This window comes from Papio anubis, chromosome 7 (assembly GCF_008728515.1).
Source record: "Papio anubis isolate 15944 chromosome 7, Panubis1.0, whole genome shotgun sequence".
In the NCBI taxonomy this organism is placed as follows: Eukaryota; Metazoa; Chordata; class Mammalia; order Primates; family Cercopithecidae; genus Papio; species Papio anubis.
In genome coordinates, this window is record NC_044982.1 from 88770131 (window position 1) to 88798097 (window position 27967).

At 48.5% G+C, this 27967-nt stretch overlaps 1 protein-coding gene across 6 annotated transcripts in view; it reads left to right on the plus strand.

Moving 5' to 3' along the window:
• ADAMTS17 (ADAM metallopeptidase with thrombospondin type 1 motif 17) overlaps window positions 1–27967 on the plus strand; it is a 366725-nt gene that overhangs the window by 212020 nt on the left and 126738 nt on the right. For 5 of the 6 annotated variants that reach the window (XM_021940906.2, XM_021940905.2, XM_021940908.2 and 2 more), the window contains 4 exons: window positions 1143–1244; window positions 2291–2436; window positions 17449–17615; window positions 25339–25553. In XM_021940906.2, the coding sequence (XP_021796598.2) occupies window positions 1143–1244; window positions 2291–2436; window positions 17449–17615; window positions 25339–25553 (630 nt within the window). The remainder of the gene's footprint in view (window positions 1–1142; window positions 1245–2290; window positions 2437–17448; window positions 17616–25338; window positions 25554–27967) is intronic. The other variant, XM_021940907.2, reaches the window with a different exon arrangement.

Consider the following 27967-nt stretch of genomic DNA (forward strand, 5'->3'; position numbering starts at 1 on the left):
TCACTGTGTCTTTACAAGATCTTTAAGTACATCTGTTCTCAATTTTCAGACTATGAGGCCAGGATTTGGGTGCAAGTAGTTTATCTGGGAAGTGATCCCAGGAAGCACTGTAAGGGGGCGAGGGAGAGAACAGTCAAGAAAGGTGCAATCATGAGTAAGTGACTGCCATGAGTAAGGGAGTGCTGTCGGCAGTGGGGCCATCCCCCCAGGACCCTCTGAGAGGCATGTAGAACTTGCCTCAATATCATCTCCCTTTCCCCCGGGCGGGATAGGGAGTTATCCAGCTCCTGTCCCTTATGGTTGAGGTTGCTGTCTGCACATCAGTCCTTCAAGAGAGGACACTGGCTATGTCTGCCTTCGTGGTTTTGATAAATTGTCTCCTTCTGAGCACTTTGTCGATGCCCTAGTTTCCTAATGATACAATTGTGAGTCTGTGTTTAAATGCCAATTCCTGTTTCAGTGGAATTATTTTAATTGTGTGTTGGTAGATGTTCTGGAAGTTCTCTAGGTGAAATACTATAAAAAATTGTGCACAGCTCAGCTGAGCTAGAAACAGGTGACTGCAGGGAGGACAGAAGGTTGCCCCTGTAACCCTATGGGGGTACCAGCCCTTCATGGCCCTTTGGGCTGTCACTTCTTGGCCTCACAATGGCTGCCTAGCCATGTGGCGTTGACTTCAGAGCTGCCTCTTCCAGCAAGCCCTCCCTGACAAGGTTTGATTAGATCCTTTTCTAAACTGTGTCCCCTGGACAGCCCCTGGGTATCTGCCCCACCCCTCACTGCTGTAAATGGAAGATGTCTGTTTGCTCATCACTCCTGTTTGCTCATCAGCAGGGGCTGCTGCTCCTGGCCTGGGCTGAGCCTCTGATATCTCCTAGGCCCTCAGTGGTTGTTGGAGCTGTTGTACTCAACTCTTTGAGACAAACCCTCCTAGGAGTAGATGCACAGAATTTTGTTGTGCTAAATGAGCCAGTTCAAGTGATGCACTTATGTTTTAGACATACAGACTCATGACCCTCTGGCTTCCCCATACATTTCAAATCCCAAATTTGAAACAGTGGTTGGGCCACACCTCTGACCTCAGCTGTGACCTGTGAGTGTCGGTGTTTTCCACAATTACGGTTCCTTCCCTTGTCCTGCAGCATCTGATGTGTGCTGGACTGTGGTGCCTGGTAGAAGGAGACACATCCTGCAAGACCAAGCTGGACCCTCCCCTGGATGGCACCGAGTGTGGGGCAGACAAGGTAAACCCCTGGCTTCCCGCTGCCCCCAACAGGCAGCTCCACATCTCCCAGGCAATTGGCACCTCTCCTTCTGAAACACTGTCTGTACTCTACTTACGAGCCCCTGAAACATCTCCCAGGCACCACAGAAACGCCCATGGAGCCCACTCTGGGCACAGAGTGGTGCCTACATCACCTCATTCCTTTTTCTTGTAAGATACAAGCATCAGTTACTTAACATTTTTTGTTAGATTAACTCCTTTCATCATGTAAGGGAATTTACTTAAAAGGAACGCTTTCACCAGTATATTTTAAATGGAAGAACATCACCTGCCATGCCCAGTAGGTGCTTGTAAAAAGAATTCAGTGAGAACAGTATTACCCAATTCTAACTGAGAGAATGAGCCTGTTCCTCATGTGCAGGAGAGATAGGGAGGTGTTAGAAGAGGTGTTCAGGACCTGCAGCCGCAGGGCCTCTCTCCAGTCCTAGTGCAAGAATTGAAAGAGTTGAAAAGGTAGTCAAGTTTTGCTCTGATGCCATGATTGGGAACCACAAAAATCACATCTAGCACTTGAGGGTATGTGCTGTGCACTTTGAGAAATTGTTTTATAGGGCTGACCTCGTCTTATCCTCAAAAAGAACCAACTCACGTGGAGCTGGCTGTGTCATCACCAAGCAACAAACCCAACTCTCAAGTTCAGAACCTCAACTGGGGCATGCTGCCTCTCAGCGAGAAACGCACTCGTGTCAAGCCAAGTTTGCAGAAGCCCAGGTCTCTTCATGAGCCATGTAGATTAATCCTTTCCCTGGGATTTAGAAAATCCCAATGGAGCACATCCATCTGAAAGTTTAGGGCAAAATCCAAACCCTACAGGGATATGAGTGTCAGCTTGAGTAAGTAAGGCATGTCACTAAAATTAGCAAACATGCAAACGCTGAAACATACTGTACTTTTGTGTAAATTTAGAAAATGGGTTTTTGGCAGTGTGGCATTTTGGGGCCTGGCGGGCTGCAGTGAGCAGCTTTGCTGAGTGCCTGGGCCCTGGCCCTCCCCGCTGTGTTTCAGTGGTGCCGCGCGGGGGAGTGTGTGAGCAAGACGCCCATCCCAGAGCATGTGGACGGAGACTGGAGCCCGTGGGGCGCCTGGAGCATGTGCAGCCGAACATGTGGGACGGGAGCCCGCTTCCGGCAGAGGAAATGTGACAACCCCCCGTAAGTCCCCCTGACCAGCCATACCCCAACGAGCTGCGACTGGAGTTTCCCAACTGCAGCTCTCGCTGCCTCACACATAGCAGGGTCTGTCTTCCGATGAGCATCAGAAGATAAGAAAGATGAAACCAAGCCAAGGTCCAGGGTGCAGGGGCCTCGTGTGTGTCAAATGACATCTCAGCTTAAATTGCTCTTTCTGTGAACATGAATATGGTAGACTCTGGGGTGAGCTGACTCCCTCATTCCTTCCCTGGGCCCCAGTGGAAAGATTTTCGGAGACAGCTGTATTACAGTTCCTCCTGCCTGCCTCGTGGTTTACCAAGTCTGGGGTCATTCCACATTGGCTGTCTGCTGATGTGGGAGCAGCCTGATGGTTCATGACTCACAGAGTATCTGGGTTCAGCTGTCTTCTTCATCCTAATAGTTTTCATGGATCCTCCTATAACTATTAGAAAAACAATGTTTTAGTTTTTTTCTCTTTGGCTTCTTTTTATTGACTCTAATGACACCATGACCTTTCCTGTTTACCTTTGTACATTTGTTCCACAAAACTCAGGGATCAATTTTGGGCTCAGTGATGATAATTCCATCATCACAGATTTTTCCCTTGTTTTCTTGAAGTTTCCCATTTCTTTCTTTTTTTTTTTTAATACTTGAAGTTCTGGGGTACATATGCAGAACGTGCAGGTTCGTTATATAGGTATACACGTGCCATGGTGGTTTGCTGCACCCATCAACCCGTCATCTACATTAGGTAATTATCCTAATGCTATCCCTCCCCCAGCCCCTCAACCCCCGACAGGCCCCGGTTTGTGATGTTTCCTTCCCTGTGTCCATGTGTTCTCATTGTTCAGCTCCCACTTATGAGTGAGAACATGCAGTGTTTGGTTTTCTGTTCTTGTGTTAGTTTGCTGAGAATGATGGTTTCCAGCTTCATCCATGTCCCTGCAAAGGACATGAACCTGTCGTTTTTTATGGCTGCATAGTATTCCATGGTGTATATGTGCCACATTTTCTTAATCCAGTCCATCATTGATGGACATTTGGGTTGGTTCCAAGTCTTTGCTATTGTGAATAGTGCCACAGTAAACATACATGTGCATGTGTCTTTATGGTAGAAATGATTTATAATCCTTGGATATATACCCAGTAATGGGATTGCTGGGTCAAATGCAGCTTCCCATTTCTTACCATTTCTTTTAATGATCTGTTTTGTGCCTTGTGTGTCAGCAGTTGTATCACATCAATTTTGAAAATGAGCAAGTTCTAAATAATAACTGTAAAGAAATCTCCACAATTAAGTCCTGTTGATGGATAATTAGCAAATGCCTCTTGTGTTTAAAAATCCTGATGCCCAGGTCATACCCCAAACTGATCAAATCGCAGAACACTAAGAGTGGGACCCAGGAATTGGATATTTTATCTTCCCAGGTGACTCCAACAGCAGCCAATGTTGGAACCTCTGGATTAAAGGAAGGCTTATGTTCCTAGTTTAGTCAGTGACAGGAACACCATTTTTCCAGCAATGTTATAAGAATTGGCATTACGTATTAATTATGTCTTATTAAAACATTTCCCTCTAGCACCCAGCAGAGTGTCGGGCACGTAGTAGATGTTTAGTCTGTTAGGAATGACTTCTTTTTTTTTTGAGATGGAGCCTCACTCTGTCACTCAGGCTATAGTGCAGTGGCGCAATCTCGGCTCTCTGCAAACTCTGCCTCCCTGGTTCAAGTGATTCTCCTGCCTCAGCCTCACAAGTAGCTAGGATTACAGGAGTGTGCCACAACTCCCAGCTAATTTTTGTATTTTTAGTAGAGATGGGGTTACGCCATGTTGCCAGGCTGGTCTCGAACTCCTGACCTCACGTGATCCGTCCACCTTGGCCTCCCAAAATGCTGGGATTACAGGCGTGAGCCACCATACCCAACCCAGGAATGACTTCTTAATTAAGGGCATAGATGGGTAGATGATTAGAAACCCTGTTTAGCTAAATGGCGAGAAATTAATGGAAAGTGGTTGTAGTTTTTGCATTACTCTATGTTGAAGTTAATAGTTTGACCTTTGGCCCCATGAAGAGAGGGTTGGGTTTGGAGTCATGGCTTTGGGCCTGACCTTGTTGGTTAATGGTCATGTGACCTCAAGACCCTTCTGTTCCCTGGCCTTAGTTGCATCAATCAGAGGGCGCTGACATGGTAGAGTGGGAAGAGCCAGGCTTCAAAGCCAGGACAGACAGATCTTCAAATCCCAGCACAACTTTTTTTTTTTTTTTGAGATGGAGTTTTGCTCTTGTTGCCCAGGCTAGAGTGCAGTAGCACAGTCTCGGCTCATCACAGCCTCCACCTCCTGGATTCAAGCAATTCTCCTGCCTCAGCCTCCCAAGTATCTGGGATTATAGCCATGCGCCACCACACTTGATCAATTTTGTAATTTTAGTAGAGACAGGGTTCCTCCATGTTGGTCAGGCTGGTCTCAAACTCCTGACCTCAGGTGATCCGCCCACCTCGGCCTCCCAAAGTGCTGGGATTACAGGTGTGAGCCACCGTGCCTGGCCACCAGCATGACTTCTTACAGCGCTGATGGCTGGTACTTGTCTCTTCATCTAAAACTTGGAAGAATTCACAGGAATGCACAGAAAATCCTTGCTGTGTATTTAATAAGCAGCCCCTCTTATTATTAGCACTGATGGAAGAACGGGGATGGGACCAGTTGCCCTTCCCTGCCTAAGGCTTTGTTAAGTGCAGAGAGAAACTGGTAGGGGTTGTGGTTGTCATGGGTGTTCCACGTTTGTGATTGGAGTTTGTGGGGCCTGGTGGAAGATCGATCTTCTTGGCACATTATGTGTCTTATCTCATAACAGATGACACCCAGTAAACATCATAGCAGGAGGATATCAGAACCTCCGAATGCCTGAAGGACCCAGTGTCCTGACACTGTCGACATTTAAATTGTCTTCAGGCGAGGGCAACACTTACAAGAATAAGAAGTTATCAACGCTATGCAAATGCCGTAGGTGCCTCTTTGAAGGGAACTGGTGTGGTCTGCTTTCTTGGGATGATATTAGCTAGGGCTTCCCCTGCATTGGTAGCCCGAAGGACCGCTTTCACCATCTGAACTGCTTGCTGTCCTACCCGCCTCCCGTGGTTGCTCTGGGATACCCCAGGGGCATTTTGCTCTGGGAGGATCCTAAACACCGCCCAGTTCAGACAGCTGCATTACTATACTCTCACTGGCCTGCCCTGCCATGAGGTGTCTAGTATTGGGATTCTCACCCCATTCCTCCAGGTCCCGTGGCCCCAGGAGAGAGGCTGTTCTGTAAATCACAAAGTTGTCAAAATCTTTCTTCTTCATCAGGTCCTCCCTCTCCCTTGCCATGATAGTCATGGCTATTCTTTCCCTTGCTTTTTCTTGTATTTTATCATTGAGGAATGGGATAATTTGCAGGGCCTCGGTACACAGACACCTGAGGGTTTGTGGGTCTCAGCACATCAGATTGTTACAGTCATTGATGCACCTTCACGTCCAATCTCTGTTGTTGAGCAGCATCGTCCTGTGGGGCAGGGCAATGGCAGAAGGAACCGAAAGAGCCTGCAGTGTTCTCACTCCTCCCAGCCACACGCCCCTTCCCGGTGAAGCCTTTCCAACGCGAAGCCTTCAGTAAACCATGCCAGCGCCTGAACTCTGCTAGGCGTGGGCCTGCAGTAAGAAGCAAAGACAGATAAAATCCCTGCCTACCCACAAGGGGTGCAGTCCCACCAACTCCTCTTAGTTTTCTCCCAGACACTTCAAACAGGACCCTTTCTAAACTGGGACCTCTACTCCTAGCCCACATCTCCCCTCTCAGTAAATAGCACCACCATCCTTACATTGCTTTAGTCCAAAGCCCTTGAGTCCGTGCAGCTTCCTCTTACATCCTTTCTGCTTCTTCCACGTCTGGTCATGAGAAGGGTGGTGAATGCAGCAGACCCGCACCATGCACTGGGTTCCCTTAGGCTTTTATGTAGGAAATCATTGAATGCAGCCCTATGGGAGAGGTATTATTTTTATCTTCATTGTACCGAAAAAAAAAAAAAAAAAAAAAAACAGCAACTGAATCAGGGGGCTGGGCCCAGTGGCTGACGCCTGTAATTCCAGCACTTTGGGAGACTGAGGCAGATGGATCACCTAAGGTCAGGAGTTCAAGACCCGCCTGGCCAACATGGTGAAACCCTGTCTCTACTAAAAGTATGAAAATTAGCCAGATGTGGTGGCACGTGCCTGTAATCCCAGCTACTTGGGAGGCTGAGGCAGGAGAATCACTTGAACCCTGGGAGGTTGAGTTTGCTGTGAGCCGAGATCACACCACTGCACTCCAGCCTGGGCGTCAGAGTGGGACTCCATCTCAAAAAAAAAAAAAAAATAGAATTATACTGAAGTTTGGTAACTTGCCCAAAGTCACACAACAAGGCAGTGGCAGGCCAGGTTTGGAGCCCAGTTCTAGAAACCAGAAGTCCAAAATCAAGGTGTCAGCACAGCTGCTTCCTTCTTGAAACTCCAAAGGTGAATCCATTTTGTGGCTCCAGGCAACCCTTGGCCTTCCCTGGCTTGGAGGCACATCACCTCCATCTCTGCCTCTGACTTCACATGGTCTCTTCTCTGTGTGTCCTCCCACCTTTTCTTCCCTTAGAAGAACACTTGTCATTGAATTTAGGGCCTACCCGAATCCAGGATGGTCTCATCTCCAGATCCTTAGCTTAATTATGTCTGCCAAGACCCTTTTGCCAAATAAGGTCTCATTTGCCAGTTCCAAGTGGACGTATCTTTTGAGGGCGAGGGCACCCACCATTCAGCCCCCTGCAGCCTCGAAGCCTCCTTTGTGCTCTCAGCCACAGCATTCCAACCCCAGGACCCTCCTCAGTGCTGTCTTCCCTTTCCTTAACTTGCCTTTGCCCTTCCTTGGGTTTTAATGTAAATGTCTTCTCAAGAGATCTTTGTCCCTGACACCCTGCTTAAAATGGGGTGCTGCTTAACTCTCCCTCAGGACCTCTTCCTTGCATTACAGGTGTTGTAACAGCTGTTATTGTTGTTATGTATTTGCTCACTTGTTTTGACTGTGTTCTCCCCACTGGCCTTTGAGCTGAGCTCTGTGCAGGCCCAGGACAGGCCACACCTGTTTGGACACCATGCCGCCTTCCGTGCCTACAGCAGAGGGGCCGCTCCATAAAATGTGCTGACCGCCTTCCTGCCTGGACATGCACTTGCCCAGGAAAACCAATCTCTCTGCAATACCAGTGCCTCCAAAACACATCCCTAATATCATTTTTTCACTGAAACACAAACGTGATCATAAACGATTAGGCCAAAAGTGGCAGACCACCAGGTAGGCCTCATTCCCTTGTATCATCCCCCCTCACTGAGGCCCAGATGCTATGAATGGCCACATGAGGCCCATCTGTCACCTGTTGTGCCTGCCCTTCTCCAGCAAGGCAACAGCTCACATCCTGGGGTTCTCGGCATCACCTTGAGAACAAGCTTCAGCACAGAACCCAGCCTTACTTTTCCCCAGTAAGAGAAGTGATACCTTTTTGCTCCTATAATATTGGTAGTCTGTTTGATCTTTCGCAGTGACAGTGTGGCTCTGTTTTCTGTTGTGAATGAAAACAACGTGCTCCTTTTTCCCATGTAGTTTTCTATGGAGTTTCTCGCCTCCATGGATCCAGCCCAGGTGAATGGGAAGAGGCGGGACAGGCCTTGGGTGGGTGGATTAGCAACCATCTCGGATGCTTCCCAAAGCGACGCAGGACGTGGGCGTGTTTTATGAAGTCCAGGCTGCAGCCTCCAGCGTGCTTCTGCAGGATGCCCTGATGTGGTGATTGTTACAAAGCACAGCTGACCAGGGCCTCAGAGCCAAGCTCTGACGAAAACAGTGTCCTCTCCCCATCTCACTCCTTAAATCACCAGGCCTACTGCCTCGAGATTTCACAAGGATGTCCCAATCTCACTGCTATGTAGGTCTCAGGCTTGGAACGCTCCCACGACTCCCTCCTCACCCCCTTCACTTTATATTCCTGGCTCCGCTCCCTGTCTTCTGCAGCTGGTTTATTCACTGTCCAAAAATACTGGCAAGAGAGTCCCCCCGCACACAATTATTTTTTTTAGTCTTGGTCTTCACAGCTCTCGGAATTTTTATTTTTTGCTAGCTGACGTGGAGGCCTTAGGGACCATCCGTGTTTCCAAACCAGCTTCCTAGGCCCGTCCTTTCCTGCCATAATTTATGTTGCTGTTGGTGGGAGTTACGTCAAAAGACTACAAGGTAGAAAATGCATCTCTAATTCACCTTCTGTTACCCCTGGACAGTTAGTGTGCAGGGAAGGGCTGGGGAGGGAGGGGAGAGAAAGGCTCAGATGCACTTGTGTGAAAAGCCAGCTGCATCCCAGCAGGTGCAGCGCGGGCAGGCGAGTGGAGTGCGGAGCTGGGACACAGCCGGGTCACCATGAGATGCAGCCCATGTGCACCAGAAAGGGAGAGGAAGGCAGCTAGCCTGCTAAGACGGTGGGAGGACGGCTGGTGTAAAGTTATGTGCCTGTAATTGGTTTTTGCTTCCACAGTGAACCCCCATCTGTGTGCTTTCGATGTGCCAGCGACCTGGCATTCATATGGATAATTTTTTAAAATTCAAATATCTACACTGAAGCATAAGTTACATGTGTTACTTGGACATCTTTCAGAGGAGGCCTTAAAACTGGGATGTCTGCTGCCGTGAGGGTGCGTTAGCAGCTCGGCAGCCCTTCTGAAATCATATGGCTTTGCCCTGCTCCCTTCTCAGAGCTCACAGAGCCAGGGGCTACCAGGGCAGAGGCCAGAACTACCAGCTTTCTACTGAGCGCCCTGTGTCTCTGGATGGTGAAGCTGGTCCAAACCACTGTTGTGACTTTATCTTCTGGTCTGTCTTCATTTAATACAGCAAACCTGAAAATAAAAAGTGGCATCTTTCTCTTCCAGCCTATCTTGATTCTACCTGTCCATCCACTCGCAAAGAAAGGGACAAATGTTCTGCCATGTGCTCCTGTTGATCTCAGCAAACCTTCTCTGCTCTGTGCTTGTGTCTATCAAGGCACTGAGGACCACCTCAGCAGGAGATGGTCCTTGTTCTGCAGGCGCTTGGGAAAATTTGGGGTAGAGCTCTCCTTTCTCTCCACACTTTCAGCTTCTCACCAAAGCCTCTCTACCTTACTCTTTTGCTTATTTTTAAACAAACTTATGAAGGTAGAATATACAAAGAAGCACAGCTCCGTGCACAGTATTGCTCCTCACGGTCGAGCGTGTGTGTTGGGGCGCACGTGCAGATATGTGTCGGTGCAGTAGGAGGGCAGTTGCTGGCCCCTGGAGTGCACATGTGTGCTACATAACTTGCCAGCTTTGCAGAATGGCCGTGCCATCTCCATTGCCATGGCTGTGGTGGCTTTCTACTTGCCCCATGTCTTCACTGACGCTGGTGTTGTCAGTAATTCTCTCTGGTTTTGGCCGTTCTGATGGATGTGTAGCAGTAACTGGCTGGGGAATTGGTACTTTCGTCATCAACAGGGAGGCTGAACATCCGTCTGTTTCCTTATTTGCCATTTGAATATCCTTTTCCTGTGAAGTACTCATGCAAGCCATTTGGTTTTGTATCTAAGCTTCTATTTCATTCATGTTTAGGAGTCCTAGAACAGGCCTGGCACAGTGGCTCATGCCTATAATCCCAGCACTTTGGGATGCCAAGGTGGCTGGATCACCTGAGGCCAGGAGTTCATGACCAGCCTGGCCAACATGGCGAGACCCCATCTCTACTAAAAATACAAAAAAATTAGCTGGGCATGGTGGCGCACACCTGTAATCTTAGCTACTCAGGAGGCTGAGGCACAAGAATCGCTTGAACCCAGGAGGTGGAGGTTGCAGTGAGCAGAGATCTTACTACTGCACTCCAGCCTGAATGACAGAGCAAGACTCTGTCAAAAAAAAAAAAAGGAAAAGTCCTAGAACAGAAAAACTAGAAACTGTTGATTGATAGTAAAAATACAAATTTAAAAACTCATCACACCCCGATGACTGGTCAGTGAGTCAGGCTGTCCTTCAGGCCTCGTGGTGGCCAATGGCAGCCCCTCCCAGAGGCAGGGCGCCTGTTCCTGCTGGGTTCAGGAGCTCTTGCACGCTACATTTCTTCTCTCCACCTCTTGCTCATCAGCCAAGTGGTTATGTCGCCTGTTGGAGCGTTGGTTTCCTCACCCAAAGAATGCAGTCAGGAGCACCTTCTGATTCTGTATGTGGATTTAATGAAGTAAGGGTTAGAAGGGCCAGCAAAGTGGGAGCCCTCTGGGCATGTTGGCTGTTTTATGATCACTGTTTATGTGAAAGTGCCTCTTTCCTTGAAGTTTCTTCCCGGTCCTCAGGGATCAGTCCTCATTTCAGGATGAGATTGCAACTTGCTGGCTTTCCCCTGGAGGCCTCATGGGACCTCAGAGCCTTGCGATGGAGCCCGGCAGGCCTGTGCCTTCCTGCCCTCACAGGAGAGGCTGAGGGAAAGACCAGACCCGCCTTCAGCTCCTAGGAAGGGATAACTCTATTATGAATCTCTTATATTAACTGTTCTTTATTTTAGCCATGCCAAGTTGGCTTTCTGTCATCTTAGTCTCCCTAGAAGTGTTTTGTTTTTCTCCTTACTGTGTAGCTCAGAGCAACTTCCAGAGTGAATAAGAGCCCCGCCCTCTGCTCCTGAGACTGTGTGAGGGTAGTCTCTCCATTTGCTTCTGGGGATTTGGTCCCCTGCTGCACTTGCTGGCCCCACACACTGTCTCCTGAAGCCCCCGTGTCCACACAATCCAAGCTTCATCCACCCAGCCCAGTGTGGGGTCCTTGGGAAAGTTGGGGTCTCCTTTGAGTCCTCCCCCAGAACTTGTGTCAGGAAGCCATCTGTGGAAACTCTGCTAGCCATACCCTCCTCCACAAGGATTCTCCTTCTGTCTTCTCTATGCCACAGATGGAGGGTGCCCCTTTCTGTTGTCTCAGGACCAATGTGCAGTTTACTCTTGAACAACATGGGTGTGAACTGTGCAGATCCACTTATACATGGGTTTTATTCTGTCTCTGCCGCTCCTGAGACAGCAAGACCGCCCCTCCTCTTCCTCAGCCTGCTTAATGTGAAGATGATAAGGATGAAGGCCTTTATGATGATCCACTTCCACTTACTGAGTAGGAAACATATTTTCTCCTCCTTATGATTTTCTTAACCTTTTCTCTAGCTGACTTTACTATAAGAATATAGTATGAAATACATATAACCTACAAAACATGTTAATTTATGTGATCAGTAAGACTTCCAGTCAATAATAGGCTATTAATAGTTAAGTTTTTGGGGTGTTAAAAGTTGTATGTGGATTTTCTACATGTGAGGGGTCAGCATTTCTAACCCTCACATTGTTCAGAGGTCAGCTGCACATGCAGGAGGCCCTCACTGATGTAACTGTAGAGGCCCTGTGTTATAGAGTCAGTCATAAATGAAGGACCGCATGCAGGGTCCTGCCACATAGCAATTGGGGATTATTTAGGTAGCAAATCATGCACCTAGTGGATTACTTCTCTCCTTTCTCATGTTGTTCAAAATAATGACTTAAATAAAACTGAAGAAAATCCATTCTTTTGGTCATATTTTTTAATCAGGGGAAGTTTAAGGAAATATTAGCTGTAACAGGTGGTTGGAGTAATGGCAACTTACTGAGAGGTAAAGAGAACTCTAAGGAATATAGGAAGACAAGATACAGGTGGCATCCAGTGTCTTTAGGTCTGAGGCAGAGCACCCAAGGAAGGAACAGATCTGTATGACAGGGACCCACACACAGCTACTGTGAAGGACGGACAGTAGCTGCTACCACAGTTTCATCCAGGAATGAAATTCCTTGTACCTTGTTAGAGAGGGTGTACCTGGCGTCCACTGAATGAGGGAGAGGCTTGTAGCGGTTCTGTACTGGTGGCACTCTCTGGGAAGTCACACTTAAGGGTGTGAGGGAAAGGTTCCAAGGGAGGAAACTGCATCTCAAACCAGGATAGGAATCTATCCAAAAAGTTGGTGTGCTTGGAAGCTACCCATTGGAGTATAGGAGAATGCTGCCCACATGGAGGTGGAATGCATCACAAGCCACTGAAGAAGCATGCTGAGAGAAGCCACATACCAGGACCAGGGAGAAAAGCCTGTTCCTCCTCCATTCAGGTTACATCTAGTGTCTTTTCATTTGAACTTGAAGGACTCCCTTTAGCATTTATTGTAATGCAGGTCTAGTGGTAACAAACTTTCTCCATTTTTTGTTTATCTGCGAATGTCTTAATTTCCACCTTGATTTTTGAGGGACAGTTATATGGATATAGAATTCTTGGTTGACAGTTCTGTTCTGAGGCACTTTAAATATGTAAGCACACTTCTTTTTGGCCTCCCAGGTTTCTGGTGAGAAGTTGGCTAATAATCTTGTTGAAGATCCCTTGTATGGGATGTGTCACTCTTCTATTGGTGCTTTCAAGGTTCTGTCTTTGTCTTTTGGCAGTTTAATTATAATGTGTCTTAGTATGGGTCCTTGTATCCTACTTGGAATTTCTCAAGCTTCTTGGATTTGTAGAGTCACGTCTTTCTTCACATTTGGAAAGTTTCAGCCATTTCTTCTTCAAATAATCTCTAACCCCTTTCTCTCTTTTTGTCTCCTGAGACTTGCATAGTGCATACATTGATCCACTTGATGGTGTCCCACAGATTATCTCTGCTTGCTTTTCTACATTTTTTTCTTTTTACTTCTCAGACTCAGCTATTTCAATTGTCCTGTATTCAAGTTTGCTAATTCTTTCTTCTGCCTGCTAAAATCTGCCCTGAACTGGTGGATTTTTTCATTTCAGTTCTTATACTTTCAATTCCAAAATTTATCATTGTTTCCTTAATTTCCATATCTTTATTGATATTCCCATTTTGTTTACAGATTGTCTTCCTGACTCTATCTGTGCCTTCATTTGGTTCCTGAGCATTTTTAAGACAGTTGTTTTAAAGTATTTGTCTAGCAAGGCCAACATCTGGATTTCCTCAGGGACAGGTTCTGCCAATATATTTTGTTCTTTTGAATGAACCATACTTTCCTGTTTCTTTGTATGCCTTATGATGTTTTCATGAAAAACTAGACATTCAAATCTTAGAATGTAGTAACTCTAGAAATAGGTTCTACCCCTTCTCCAGGGTGTTTTGTTTTGTTTTATGATTTAGTGGTATCCCTGGATCAGGAATCAACCTGAAGTGAAAGCTTAAGGTCTTATCAGGTCTTGTTTGAGCCTGTGTCTTTTCCTAGCAATTTCTGGTGGCTTTCTAAGTTCTCCTAGATGAAGTTGTTTTTAAATGTCTTTGTGCTTAAATTTCTGGCTCCTAAAAGGAAAAAGGAGGGAAATCCCCTGGAAGCCACTTCACCTGGTGGAGGTTACAACAATGCCAGCCATCTTCTGCATCTGCACCTTAACAACTGAAAGTGGCAATTAGCAGTCAGAACACAGAAATCAGATATTTGGAAGATATGGTCCTTATTGCTCATCCTGACTCCGGAAAGTTGCACCAGGAGCACAGACATAGCTGCCTGCCTTGGGGTGAAAGATGGGCAGTAACTGTTACCACACTAAAGGCTGAAATTGAGCAAAATTAACTGAAATTGACCTGGCTTTCCCCTGGAAGCTGCAGGCTTTCAAGTAGACTGCAGAGTTTCACAATAGTTTCTTCAGATAGTTTTTGCCAGTATGATTATTGTCTGGATGGAGAAATGGATTCCCGGTGCTTCCTCCTCAGCTCTCTTCCCTGACATCATTCCCTCTGTCGGTCATTTTGAGATAAGCTCTGATAATATAGTTCAACTCAGTTTACTACTTATTGAAGACCATCCTGTTCAATGCTCTCTGCTGAGAACACAGAACCCAGATATTTGGAAGATAAGATCCTTCCAAATAAGAGGAACAGGAGGAAGACAGCTCTCCATTTCATAAGGTTGTTCCTGGAAAGCAACATAGCAGAAACCCAAACAAGATTTGGAGATGGTCTAGGTAGGAAGGAAAAATAGGGTGGGGGTGACCTCAAAGATGGACAGAGGGTTAGGAGGTGGGAAGTGGGGATTACGGGGTCTGTGAGCTAGATAAGGGGCCACATAGAGACTGCCTGTTGGAGAAGTTGTCAGGGAGAAGCAGCAGCATAAGCAGATCTGGAGGGAGGTGTGCCAAGGCACGTGTCGTATCCCATGGGCTCCACCTCCAGACCCACTTTCTTCTGGATCCATTTCTCTTACATCATATCATATCACATCTCCTCTCCACCTCCTCATTGTCAGGGGTAAAGGTAATTGTTGTATGTGGGTTAGGCAGATGTAAAACTGGAGAAATCAGCTACTGGAAAGGGAGGAAACTGAAGCGCTAATGGAAACTCAGTAACAACTTAGGAAGTTAATCACATGATGTTCACCAATCGCAGTCTATACTCAAGTGTGTAGGAAATGTAGCTTCCTTTATTCTTCTACAAACCCACCTAATTTGTATTTTTATACTCCCTTCCAGTCCATGTTGTGTTCCTCATGACTTCAATGTCTGTCCTGCTTTCTCTGAGTCTGCATCTAAATTCCGTGAGGAACATCTGGTCCCTATGTTGTCTGGTTCCTTAGTTTCCTGGGGCTGCCATAACAAAGGACCCCCAACCAGGTGGCTTCAGCAACTGAAAGTGATTGTTGTACGATCCTGGAGGCTGGAAGTCCAAATCAGGGTGTCGACAGGGTTGGTTTCTCCTGAGCAATGTGAGGGAGAATCTGTTCCAGGCCTCTCTCCCAGCTTCTGGTGGCTTGCTGGCAATCTTTGGAGTATAGAAGGATTATCCCAGTCTCTGCTTTCATCTTCTTATGGTGTTCTCCCTTTGTGTGTGTGTGTGTGTGTGTGTGTGTGTGTGTGTGTGTGTGTGTGTATCTCCAGATGTCCTCTTTTTATAAGGACACTTCATATTGGATTAGGGGCTCAACCTACTCTAGTATAGCCTCATTTTAACTAATTTTATCTGTGTCCTGTTGGCCCTATTTCCAAATCTGGTTGCACTCTGAGGCACCAGAGGTTAGGACCTCTGCATAGAGTTTTGTGGGCCTAGTTCAGCCTGAAACGTTGTGCCATGCTGCATCTGCTGCCTCTCTTGTTCCTTCTCTGGCGCCCGCTCATGAAGACTCACTTATTGCCAGGGTGATGTTTTTCCTGCTGATACATGTAACTCTTGGGGGCCAGCCCCTCTCTGCTCCTTCCACACTGTGCTTCGTGGCACAGGATTTGATTGATTCTGTCTGCCAGTGGTACCTGGGCCAGGGTTCCTGGGAAGGCTGTCTGAGCCCCTTCTGCCTAAACACACCAAGCAATCATTTCTCTGAAACTGATGCCTCCCTTGCTTTCTAGACAGGAAGCAGAACACAAATCCCCTCTTTTCTCAGATTCCATCAACCTTCTAGAGGTTTAGCTGTTGCCTAACTTGAAGACCAGCAGAGCCCCACTATGGGGCCACCAGTAGGTTTAATCTCTCTAGATCTCTTCTTCTCCTGGGGAAGGGAACTGTTTTCTGGTGTGTATGAGATAGACAGAAGTATGAAAGGGGCCTTTCTCATCAGGATATTTTCTCCAAGACATCTGTGTAGACCAGGAGCTGGCAAACTTAAGGCCCGTGGGCCAAATCTGGCTCACCACCAGGTGTTTGATAAAGTTTTATTGGGACACAGCCATGCCTGTTCTTTTACATGTTATCTCTAGCTGCTTTTGTGCTACAGTGGCAGATGAGTGATTGGAGACTGTATGACCCACAAAACCAAAAATATTCACTATCTGGCCCTTCACAGAAACAGCTTTTCAACCCCTGGTGTAGACCTTTATGACACGAAAGCCCAAAGGCTTCTGCCGTCTTCTGCTGTTATCTCTCTCCCCTAAAGCAACAATCGCAGGGTGGCCTTGCTCTCTGAACATGAAAAATGACAAAGGAAGAAAAAGAAATACACAACATGAAATGAATAGTGTGTCGAGATGACATTTGGCCAACAGGTGTGTGTGATTTGTGGGAATTCATTGACCAGAACAGTTTGGACGTGTGCCCTTTTCTTTCTTTCGTAGGCTGAATTTCAATAAAAAGTGTTGGGGGTGGGAGTGGATAAGAAATCTTATTCCATCATGATGACCTTGGCATCATGGAAATGAATGGAACCAGTGAGGTTGCCCAGGCCTGAGTCCTCCAAGGACACCCTGGGGCCTTGCAGAAGCACAGGGCAGAGCCATGCTTTGGCCAGCCAGGCCCTCACACGTGTGGACTTGGCCAGTGAACACAGCCTGGGTCTCCAGAATGGCTTAAAACCCCAGCCTCGGCACAGAGCATCTAGGACCCAAGACCACAGCATTGACCATGTGTGGTCTCACACCTGCCTAGGCAAAGATAGTGCAGCCCAGATCTAACTGGTCTCCACTCGAAGCCCACGAGCAGGTGAACTCCTTGTTCTTATTCTTTTCATTATAAAGTAAACGAGCTATGTATTTACTCATCCTGAAACTTAACCTCCAGAGTATACCTGGAGGCCATTTACAGGTCTTCATGTCAGAGAAGACCCCTGCAGAACACACACACACACACACACAAACACACACACACTCTAAAAATGTCCTTTGGGTTTTCAGTGTTACCCATGGCCAAATTTTAAGTTCAGATCAGATGAAGGACGCAATGGGTGGATCTTGCTGAACTGATACTCACTGCCTTCTCTTTCCATATGACCTTGATTTGCAGTTCTCAGATGCACGTTTCAGAGGGTTCACTTAAACATGCCGGCAATGTGGGTCTGGGATTGTGGGCATTTGGTCTGTAACAGCAGAGAGGGGGTGGCTTTGGAAACCTTGCCCTGCCCTCCCCCGCTCCTGGCAAGAGAGACAGAAACACAGCTCTCCTGCTCTTTAGTCGCACCATCTGGTTAATGCAGACCTTCGTCTTCCTTCTAGCCCTGGGCCTGGAGGCACACACTGCCCGGGTGCCAGTGTGGAACACGCGGTCTGCGAGAACCTGCCCTGCCCCAAGGGTCTGCCCAGCTTCCGGGACCAGCAGTGCCAGGCACACGACCGGCTGAGCACCAAGAAGAAAGGCCTGCTGACAGCTGTGGTGGTTGATGGTAAAGGCATATGGCATGTCCTTGCATGGCAACCTCCTATCCTCCCCGAGGAACATACAAACCACCTAGGGAAGCCGGGGAGCATCCCCTTTCCCAAACCAACCCAGCAAGACACTCCAGTCCTCTGCCCAAGTTAGCTGCAGCCCAACTTTGTAAGTTGTGGGGTTGACCTTGAATGACCCAACTCTCTGAGATGTTCCAACTGCAGCTGTTGAAGCAGGCAGCAGGCCAGGTGCATCCTCCAACCCCATTTGTAGCAAGGAGGCTGTGCTGGCATCCTGCCCCTGGCGCCATGTGTAGAGGGACCCAGGATAAGCTGAGGAGACCGAGACTTTACAGGAGCATCCCAGTGTGTTGGTGTGGCTGCTGTCTGGCTTTCCATTGCAGATGCTTCCCTGTATTGCTTCTCTTGGTTTATTTTGTATTGGCTCTTAATCCTTGGCTAGGATGTTGGGGGACATTTTGAGAATAGTTTACAACTTGGGAAAGATGATAATAAGCACAGGTCACATTTTCTTTCCAAGAGCTTTCTCCTGAATCAAGAGGCTCTGCCCCATTGGGCCACTGCCAGCATTTCCAGTAGCTGATGAAGTTCTAGGTGGTGTGTCATGTATACATTTGTAATGTCTGCTTAATTAATGTCCTTAATAGATAAGGACACCCCAGGGCCCGCCTCAGGGTTGTTGTTGTTTTTTTCTTTTTTCACCTAAAACCGTTCTTCTTTAGGAAACAAGACTTTGTGTTATAATGATGACATATGAGCCCGTTTATCGGTATGTCACGTACAAGACACAAGTTAGCTCTACCTACATTGTCTCGTTTAATACGCAAAACAAGCTGTGCAGAAGATCAGAGGGAGTGAGGTTACAGGACTCCTCTCAGCGCCTGCAGCTGACAAGAGGCCAGGGCGGGAGCTGACCCCAGTTCCAGAGCAGCTGACTCACAGAAAATAGGCAGCTGTCATCTGGCTTCCCACACTTGAAGAAGACAGACAGCATGACTTCATGGGTGTGGGGTGAGGGAGCTTGAAGAAGAACTCAAGAAACTGGGCCCGATTTTTAGACAGCCTCAAAAATGTTTTGCAGAAGAATGACGTTCGGATGCCAGGTCTTTTGTTTCTTCCCCGTGATGGGAAGAGCCTTTGAAATCTGCATTCGGTGGTCTGCGATTGCAAGTTCAAGTGTGCATAGCTGTGTGAAGGTAGGCCCAGGCATCTCTGGAATAGCAGCCTCAGATCTGCAGCTTTTACTCTAACAGCCTGACCCATCCTCTTTGAGCTGACTCGTAAAGCAACATGTGATGCTCTAAACTGTAGCAGATAACACCAGCCCACTCAAATGAGGACTCATTTAAAAGTATTGGGGAGCCCCTGTCATTCTCCTTTTTTAAAAAGAACGCCACCTTCAGGGACTGTGTAACGTAGCTGTGCCATCAGCTCGCCAGCAGAATTCAAGAGAAACATGGCCTTTGCACACTGAACTTTCCCTGCAGATGAGGGAGAGAGGAGACCTGCCCTCCTCAAAAGAACGAGTGTGACTAGAGCCATGCACTTGCACGTGGACCTTTGCCTCTCTCTGCCTGGCCATGAATCGGATGCAGGAGGTGGCAGGAGGCAGCAGGAGACTTCCCACTGTGTCAGGCACACCCAGACCCCGAATTGGAAGCGAGAGAGCTGCCATTTGGTTCTCATGAGAAGCAGCCTTGAATCCGAACCTTCAGCTTTCCCCAGCATGCCAGATAAAGATGCTTTTAGACCTCTTTACTGTCCGCTCCCACTTTGCAGGAGCAAGAAGAGGTCAGGTCTGGGACAGATTCGCGCTCTTCAAATTTCAGCTCAACTTCGTGCACCAAGTTGTTCTTTCCCTGGTTGCCTGCTTCAGTTTTCAATGCTCCTGTCTCATTTATTCAACACAGAAATCCCACTTAAATGTCTGTTTTTCCACAGTTTTCTCCAAGTCCAGATTAAACTTCTGTTTTCCTTCTGACCGCTTTTGGATGGCTGGACTCTCTGGTTGCCTTATCACCACAGTGGCTGGGACTTCAGTCTGCCCAGATCCTCCACCCAGGAAGCCTTGCGGTGTGGCTCTTTGGGGAGCTGCTTGGATTGGGAATGTGACCTTTCACCCACTTACTTTCTGTGTCTCTCTGCCTAAGTCATAAGTTATTGTCACTAGAGTGCCACCACCTTTGATCTGAAAAGAGCAGCCCTGTTTGATAAGGACAGCTAACAGGCAGTAAGTATCTCACGTTTGAAGGAGAGACCCCACGCTCTGGGCTTTGCACAGGTAGCTCGACACGTCCTCCTCTGGGTTAGAATCGCCCTGACTTCTTCCATCTGCAGTTGCATTTCTCTCTCAAATACAAACAGAAGCCAGCACTTTTAAAAGGAGCATTTCCTAAAGGGTAAAAACAAAATAATAAAGGGCCAATTTAGAAGGCAGGAGGAGAATACGGATTATAAGTGTTCCTCTGAAAACTCCATGTATAAAAGGCACAGTTCTAGCTGAGCCATGATAGGAACGATTCCTGTGGTTGGGCTCCGGGCTCTTCTGAAGCCCATTATGACTGCCCTATTCATAGCAGTGCTATCGCCGCGGAATTCTTTGGCGAGTGACGCACAGTTCAAGAGAAGGGAAGCTAAATTTTTTTCTTTTTTTTCTCTCCCTTTTTTAAAAAGAAAAAGGAATTCTTGCAGAGGTAGATTTTCCAAGCGAGGATTCAGGACCACAAATCCATCCCACCTCCAAAAGAAGACAAAGACCCTCCTTAGAAAATATTTCTAAATGGAAAAGCCTTTAGACAGAAACCCATTGAGATGGCCCACTGCCAAACCCACCCTGTTTCTGCTTTTCCCGTGGAATCTCATTGAAGTGGAAACCTTCAAGAGTTCAGTCCTCCCTGCCCAGGCCAGCAGGCCGCGGGCCCACTGAAGTGTCGGAGAGCTTGGCAAAGGCTGCGTCTGGACGTGGCTGTGCGTTCCCAGCTCCTCCTGCCTGGCACAGCAGAACCCCCCAGGTCTGAGCCGCTGTGGGGATGAAGGGCGTGATGGTTAGGACTCTCTGACTCCAGCTCCGCCAAACCAGCTGGGGCTGCTTAATGAAAAGGAGGGAAGCTGTTGCAAAGCTGAAGATGTCAGGACCTTAGCGCGGTGGTCTCTGCAGCTTGTGTTTGGCAGTCACACCCCCATGCACCCACTGCACTGGCTTTCTCAGAACTTGTCCACGTGCAAGCTGGCAGGGTAGCCCACGGCACCTCTTATGTAAATCCACATCCCGTATCCACATCCTTTTCGGCCACATACATTTCAGGTTGCAGAGCATTTTATGTGTTCAAAAGGTAATAATGGTGCACCAACCAAATACTTGTATCACTGGTGGGCTCCAGGAAAGCACCCCATAGTCAGACACGCGGGTCTGTCCACCAGGTAACCTCATTAAGGGGGATACTAACACTACCAAGAGCTCACATCAGTCCAGGCTGGTTTTGCTGCCAAATGTGTTTGCCACAAATGGAAGACAACACTTACAGTTTTCGGAGCTTTTTGGATTTCTGAATGACATATAAAGGAGTGTGGCCTTCTTTGGGATCCATCAAGCATGAGCAGACATGACTTCTCTGCATCTGAGTTTCAGTACTGAGTTCCCAGGAAAGAGACAAGGAATAGGCCAGCTATGGACAGGCGCTCACTGCTGGTCAAATCCACAGAGGCCTGTCTGCCAGGGCCTGATGAGGGGGCCGGGGTGGGCAGCTTTGGGAACAGGAGTCTAAGTAGCCCCTTCAGCATGTGTCCCCCACAGAGGACCAGGGAGAACTTGGATGAATGCTGTGATGAACTCAAAATAAAGCAGTGTCTCCACCATACTAAGACCTTCTAACTGCTGGCCTAGAGAGAGAGAGAGAGCAGTGAGACTACTGAGAGCCACGAGTGTCTTCTTCACTGCAGAGGAAGGTTTCAAACCTCCAGCGGGCACATGTGACCATGTGGCTCCCAAGCTTCTGAGCCCATCTTCCCTGCCCTGCCTGTGACCGCCTCCAGCCAAGCAGAAGTCCTAATGCCAGGCAGGCCAGCAGGAAGCCAGACTGGCTCCAGGCTTTGCAGCATCAGTCAGAATTCCATCTGAGCACACACCAGCCATGCAGATGGCACGTTCCAAGCTTCCTTCCTTCAAGTGTGTGGTTGTATAACTTTTAAGAAAATGTGATCTCCTTCTGTACTGCTGGGAACGTAAGAGTGTTGATGCTGTGCCCAAAGCTGAATCCCACCACCTCATGTTATTTATTGGGGTCTTATTCCTGGAGATTAATCTCCCACCTAAGGCAACCTGGAGGGAAATAGAGAATTTTGAGGAATTCGGAGCCTCCTCCGCACATTTTAAGAACCTTATCCTTTGGGAGATCATGCCATATAGTTTGCTAGAGGTGTGGGTACCCTGAATTCCAAGCAGAGGCCTCAAAGAGAAGATGGACAAATGGAGAGTTCTGACTGAGCAGGGAAGGGAAGCCCCACCTCCAGACTCTGTTCTGGAGCCCGAGTGTCCCCGGCTATCCAAGCTGTGGAGGGCGGTGTCTGCATGTGAGAGAGTTGCATGCAGGTGGAGCTGAGCGTTCCTTCCTGTGAGGCTCATGGCCAGCATCCCTTCAGCTGAGGTTGGCCTTCCTGCTTTGCAGAGTCCACATTTCTCTGCTCACCCTAAAGAGTCCAGATAAACAGCCTTCATCCTTTTCAAGTCTGGCCTTTCTAACTTGCCTCAAAAACAGCCTCTGCTTTTCTACCCAAGTCCCACTTCCACTTCTGCTCAAATCAGAGGATACACTCGGAAGCCAGAAACATGCATGAAACTGATGATTTGTTTTTAGCAATGCTACTTTGCTCTTGATAGTTTTGGCCTTAGGAGTTCTCAGTTTAGAGAGGAAATTGTGATGATGGAAAAAGAACCAGGCTGGAGCCAAGAGGCTGGGGCGTGGCCCGCCAACTGCAGACAGTCGAGCACTTTCTGTGAGCCCTGTGTGCATGTCTGTATAATGGAACGATGACAGCACCCACCTGAAATGAATAGACAGTACTTAGCATGCTGCCTGGAACACAGTGATAGTAAATGTCATTTATGATTTCGTCATCCTTACTACTGTTGAACAATTCACCTCAAAGCTCAATTACTCCCAGTACTGAGTCTACATTTCAGTCTGAAGGTAATTAAAATCCACTTCAGCCAAGGGACCCTTGCTTTCAATGAAACAGTAGAGGCAGCCCAGTATGTGGAGTAGACCCCACGCTGGGGGCTGTGTTGCTCTATGTCTCCCACCAGCTCCCCAAGATGCTTGGGGAACCTCAGGGCCCCAGAGGGTACCTCAGTGACCCTGTCAAGCAAGCTCCCTCAAGCTAATCTCAGTGTACGTCTCCATCTTCCAGAGTTCTCCTTCCACCAGCCACCTCCTGAGGTCCTTCCCTGCAAATGGAAGGACAGCTGCCCCTAGCCTGCCAGCACAGGAAATGAGTCATTCCTTCCAGGCTGCACCCAGCCCTCTGACAGCTCCCATCAGACCTGTCACATGTGGCTTCATCCTGGATTTGCTATGTACTTGTCCATGAGCCCACTGGGGCCTTCAGAAGCAAACATCATGTGTCTGTCTTTCCCCAGAAATGCCCCCAGAGTGCCTTGTATGAGGGAGGGGCTCAGTCCCTGCTTGGTGAATGGATATATGGTGAGGCATCGTTACTCTGCTGTCCTGGGAAGCTTAAGATCTCCAGTCTACTCTCGAGCAGATGTTTTCCCCCACAGCTAACTGGAAGAACTGAGTGAAGCATTTCCACCACACTCCTGGAGCTTCTTTCCAGTGCTGTAAGACAAGATTTCCTACGGAGCCTGCTCAGCAGCAGAGCTTCGTGGGACAGAAGGTCTGGAAAGCGACCGAACACAGGGGTGGTTTAGTCCTCCAATCACGAGACAGCACATCTGCCCTGACGAGAACTCTGCCAAGGTCCTCCGAGGCCAGGTCGGCTCAGAAGCCTCTCTCTGTCCCTGTTCTTGCTAGCCCCAGGCCACCAGAAGGACCCACTGAGGAGGCCTGGTGGAGAAGACAAAGAGCAGCAAGGAGGATGAAGGTCTTTGACTCTCCCCCTGTGCAAAGTAACCACATAGATAGCATTAGGGTAAGGTGACTGAGAAAAAGAGAGAGGGGAAAAATGCATTCCTCTTGCTCAGTTACTTACAGAAGAACAAAATCTATTAAACCTATTTGTTCAAAAATATATACTGAGTCTTGCCGGGCGCAGTGGCTCATGCCTGTAATACCAGCACTTTGGGAGGCAGAGGTGGGCAAATCACGAGGTCAGGAGGTCGAGACCATCCTGGCTAACACATTGAAACCCCATCTCTACTAAAAATACAAAAATTAGCTGGGCATGGTGGCGGGCACCTGTAGTCCCAGCTACTCGGGAGGCTGAGGCAGGAGAATGGCGCGAACGTGGGAGGCGGAGCTTGCAGTGAGCTGAGATTGCGCCACTGCACTCCAGCCCGGGCAACAGAGCGAGACTCTGTCTCAAAAAACCAAACTCTATATATGTGTATATATATATACACACACACAGACATATACACACACACATATACGTATATGTGTATATGTGTATATACGTATATGTGTGTATGTATATATACGTATACATATATATGTATATAGGTGTATATATATACACACACACACACATACACACACACACACACACACACACACACACACACACACACACTGAGTCTTTCTGTGAGCCAGGTCCTGGGCCCAGTGTGGGGACAAAAAATGAAAGCTTAAGTCCCTGGCCCTCTAAGAGCTCACAGACTCAGCATTACTTCAATCTGAAGATGATTAAAAGTCATCCCTCTCACACTCCTTTAGCAGTGGGACCTGCCTTATAATAAATCCCTTCATTTTTGGGAGGTGCCCAGACAATTCTAGGACAACAGGCAGATGCTGGCGCTTTAATGGAGGTGTGTGCACAGAGCATGCGGAGATGCTAGTCCTACCCCACGTCAGAGCTGGCTTGAGGGAAGAGCTGCAGGGTGGAAGCTTCCTGGGCAGTACAAGGCAAGGTGCTGCAAGGGATTTCCAGGCTGAGAGAGCATCCTGGGCAAAGACTTGGGAGCTGGGCGTGTTCTGGGAGGTCACGTGTTTTTAGGAGCAGGGGAAACCCAGGTTTCCATCCTGGCTGAGTGCACATGCGGCTCATGTAAGTTATCCTAGCAGCCCACATGTCCCCTTTGTCCCCCTTACTCCCACTCACTTCCTTGTGGGATCTCCATGCCCCGTAGCACAGCTCTGCAACTGTCACCCAGCAGCTAGGGGAGCACTAAAGCTCTTACCAAAGCTACTGTCATGGAGACCCTGGGAGCCACTCCCCCCACTCGGAGCCATTCTCGTTCACCTTCCCCTCCCCCTCCCTTCGCACCCCTGCTGTAAGAGTGGCTCCGCTCACCCTTGACGTGTATTCAACTAGAGATTAGCACACAACTATTCCTTTGTTCAGCCGGATATATTTTATGCCTTAAGGGAAAGGAAATGCTGTATCATTGCAAAGGATAGAGAGATGAGAAAAGGCAGCCAGAGCTCAGACCTGCGCTGTCATTCCTGAGACTGTGGGTCTTTTTCCACTTGCTGTTTAGAGGAGCTGGAGCCTGTACCTGAGCTCATGCACCTTTATTGACTTGTGCCGATCTCTCTTCCTCAGGGTTTCCCACTGCCCACATGTACCTGCGCCCTGCATGGCCCACGCACACCTTCCCATGTCAACGTCCCCCAACTTTTCCCTCCTCAGATAAGCCATGTGAACTCTACTGCTCACCCCTCGGGAAGGAGTCCCCACTGCTGGTGGCCGACAGGGTCCTGGACGGCACACCCTGCGGGCCCTACGAGACCGATCTCTGCGTGCACGGCAAGTGCCAGGTGACGTACTTCTTCAGTCCTTGGTGGGGCTTTGGAGAAGAGACTCTCTCTCCCCAGACAGGGAGTGGGGTAGAGCAGAGGTCTCAGGAGGCCTCGGGGAGTGGATTTTCTTAGGAAGGCACCCAGCGATGCCGCCTCCTGCAGCCAGCGTTGCCTGGCGCACCACCCCTAGCTCAGTAATGACTGAGCGCTAGGCCAACAAGGAGTGGAGGTGGCTGAAAGAACAGGCACAACATATTCTAAGACTGAAAATTGCTTTAGGCATCATGACTAAGACGAAGGTAGGCAGGGTACTAAGATGCACCTAAAGGATGTCTGCACAGGCCAGGCTCTGTTTAGTGCAAAAGAGACGGCAGAACTGAGCCAATTTCTGTGCAGGTAACGCCAGGCAGATAGATACGCCCAGCTGTCGGGGGTCACCCATCTACTGGTATATAGTCCCAAAGGCATTGAGGGCTGGATGGCCATAACTGGTTAGAACAGTGATAAAAATCATTTGAGAAAAGAAAGAGAGGCTGGGTGTGGTGGCTCATGCCTGTAATCCCAGCACTTTGGGAGGCCGAGGCAGGAGGATCATAAGGCCAGGAGTTGCCTCGTCAACATGGTGAAACTCTGTCTCTACTAAAAATACAAAAATAAATTAGTTGGGCATGGTGGCACGCACTTGTAATCCCAGCTACTCGGGAGGCTGAGGCAGGAGAATTGCTTGAACCTGGGAGGCGGAGGTTGCAGTGAGCTGAGATCGTGCCACTGCCCTCCAGCCTGGGCAACAGAGCAAGACTCCGTCTCATCAAAAAAAAAAAAAAAAAAAGGAGGGAGGGAACACGAGAAGAAGGAAGGAAGCTTGCCCTCCACCTATATTAACCCCGCCCAAGCTGGGGGCCACCTGTAGCCCTTAACCTCCCCAGCTGGGGCTCCTGGCCTGGGGTAGCAGAGATGACTCTGTGCTCCCATTTTGTCCCTCAGAATGAGCACCTCCTGAGGTGATACAGCAGCTGGGATAGGGGTTGGGTGTCAAGAAGCTGTGTATTTTCCATGTCTAGAGGGGCGTGACACCTCACTTATGCCACAGGCACCGTACTCCTTGGTGACTTGGGTCAAGCTGGGCATGTTGTGAGAGAGCCCCAGCATCTTAGCTTGGGCATCTGTAATGACGCACCATACACCAGGCAGCTTATGAACAACTGACATTTATTACAGTTCTGGAAGCTGGGAAGTCCAAGATTGAGGCATTGAGGCACGGGCAGATTTGGGATCTGATGAGGGGTTGCTTATCATAGACAGCGTTTCTTGCTGTGTCCTCGCATGGTGGAAGGGGCTGGGGAGCTCTCTTGTGAGTCTCTTTCTGTTCTTGAGGGTTCTGCCCTCATGTCCCAGTCACCTCCCAAAAGATCCCACCTCCTAACACCATCACCTTGAGGGGTGATGATTCAACATATGGATTTGAGGAGACACAAACATTCAGACCACAGCACCCAGGGAGCCTTCTGCCCTTGCCACACACACCTGTTCCCGTCATCCTATGGCCATGTTCCCTCAACTGTGTCCTCCACTGGGGAGCCCACCAAGAGCAAGTGACGATGGCAGCTCCTGATGTCTGGAGCAGGCAGATCAGTGACAGGATCACCATGCATTGCCCTCACAGAACTGTGGCTGAGCCAGATGCTGGCTTCCAGGCGTCAGGTCCACTTGCCCATGTGGACAGCAGATCCGCTTACGCGCTTTGCCTGCTCAGTGCCTAGCAGAGTGCATAAGCATCAATGTTTTAGTGTGCGTGACAAACAGAACAAGAGGAAGCAAGGCATAAAGACAGACACAGAGACAACTTCCAGGGTGATTGCTGCAGCAAACTGTTTCAACCCAAACAGATGTTTTTTTCCTGCTAAGGCCAAATCAGTCTGAAACTGGGATTTTTCAGGGAAAAGTTTGACAAGACCCAGACTCCTTTGGCACTGCCTGGCTGTGTTATCAAATACAGATAAGTGTGGGTGATAAGCGCCTGGTGCCCGAGAGTCTTGGCACAGCAGCCTTACAGGGAGGGAGGTAGTGATGAGTGGTTGAGCCGGCCCCTCCTGGCTGCTTCCTTGTAACAAACAATGTCCAAGGCCCTGCCCCTTAGGCAGTATGGACAAAGCCCTTGTCGTTGTTACTGAAATGAGGCATTGCTGATGGTTCTTGGTGAACTTCTAACCAGCCAAGTGCAGGGCTGGTGTCCTTCCTAAATTACACACTTGCACAGACCATCCTGCCTAACGACTTAACGTTCCTCCCAAGTTAGAGTTCTTGCACCCTTTAGAGCAGCACCAGCCAAGCCACCCCCAGCCTCTGCCAGCATCTTCTGCAGCGTTCTTGCCAATGGGGAGGCATTTCTAAGAATCCTGAAATTCTCTAGCCAGTGGGGTCTGTGTTACTGG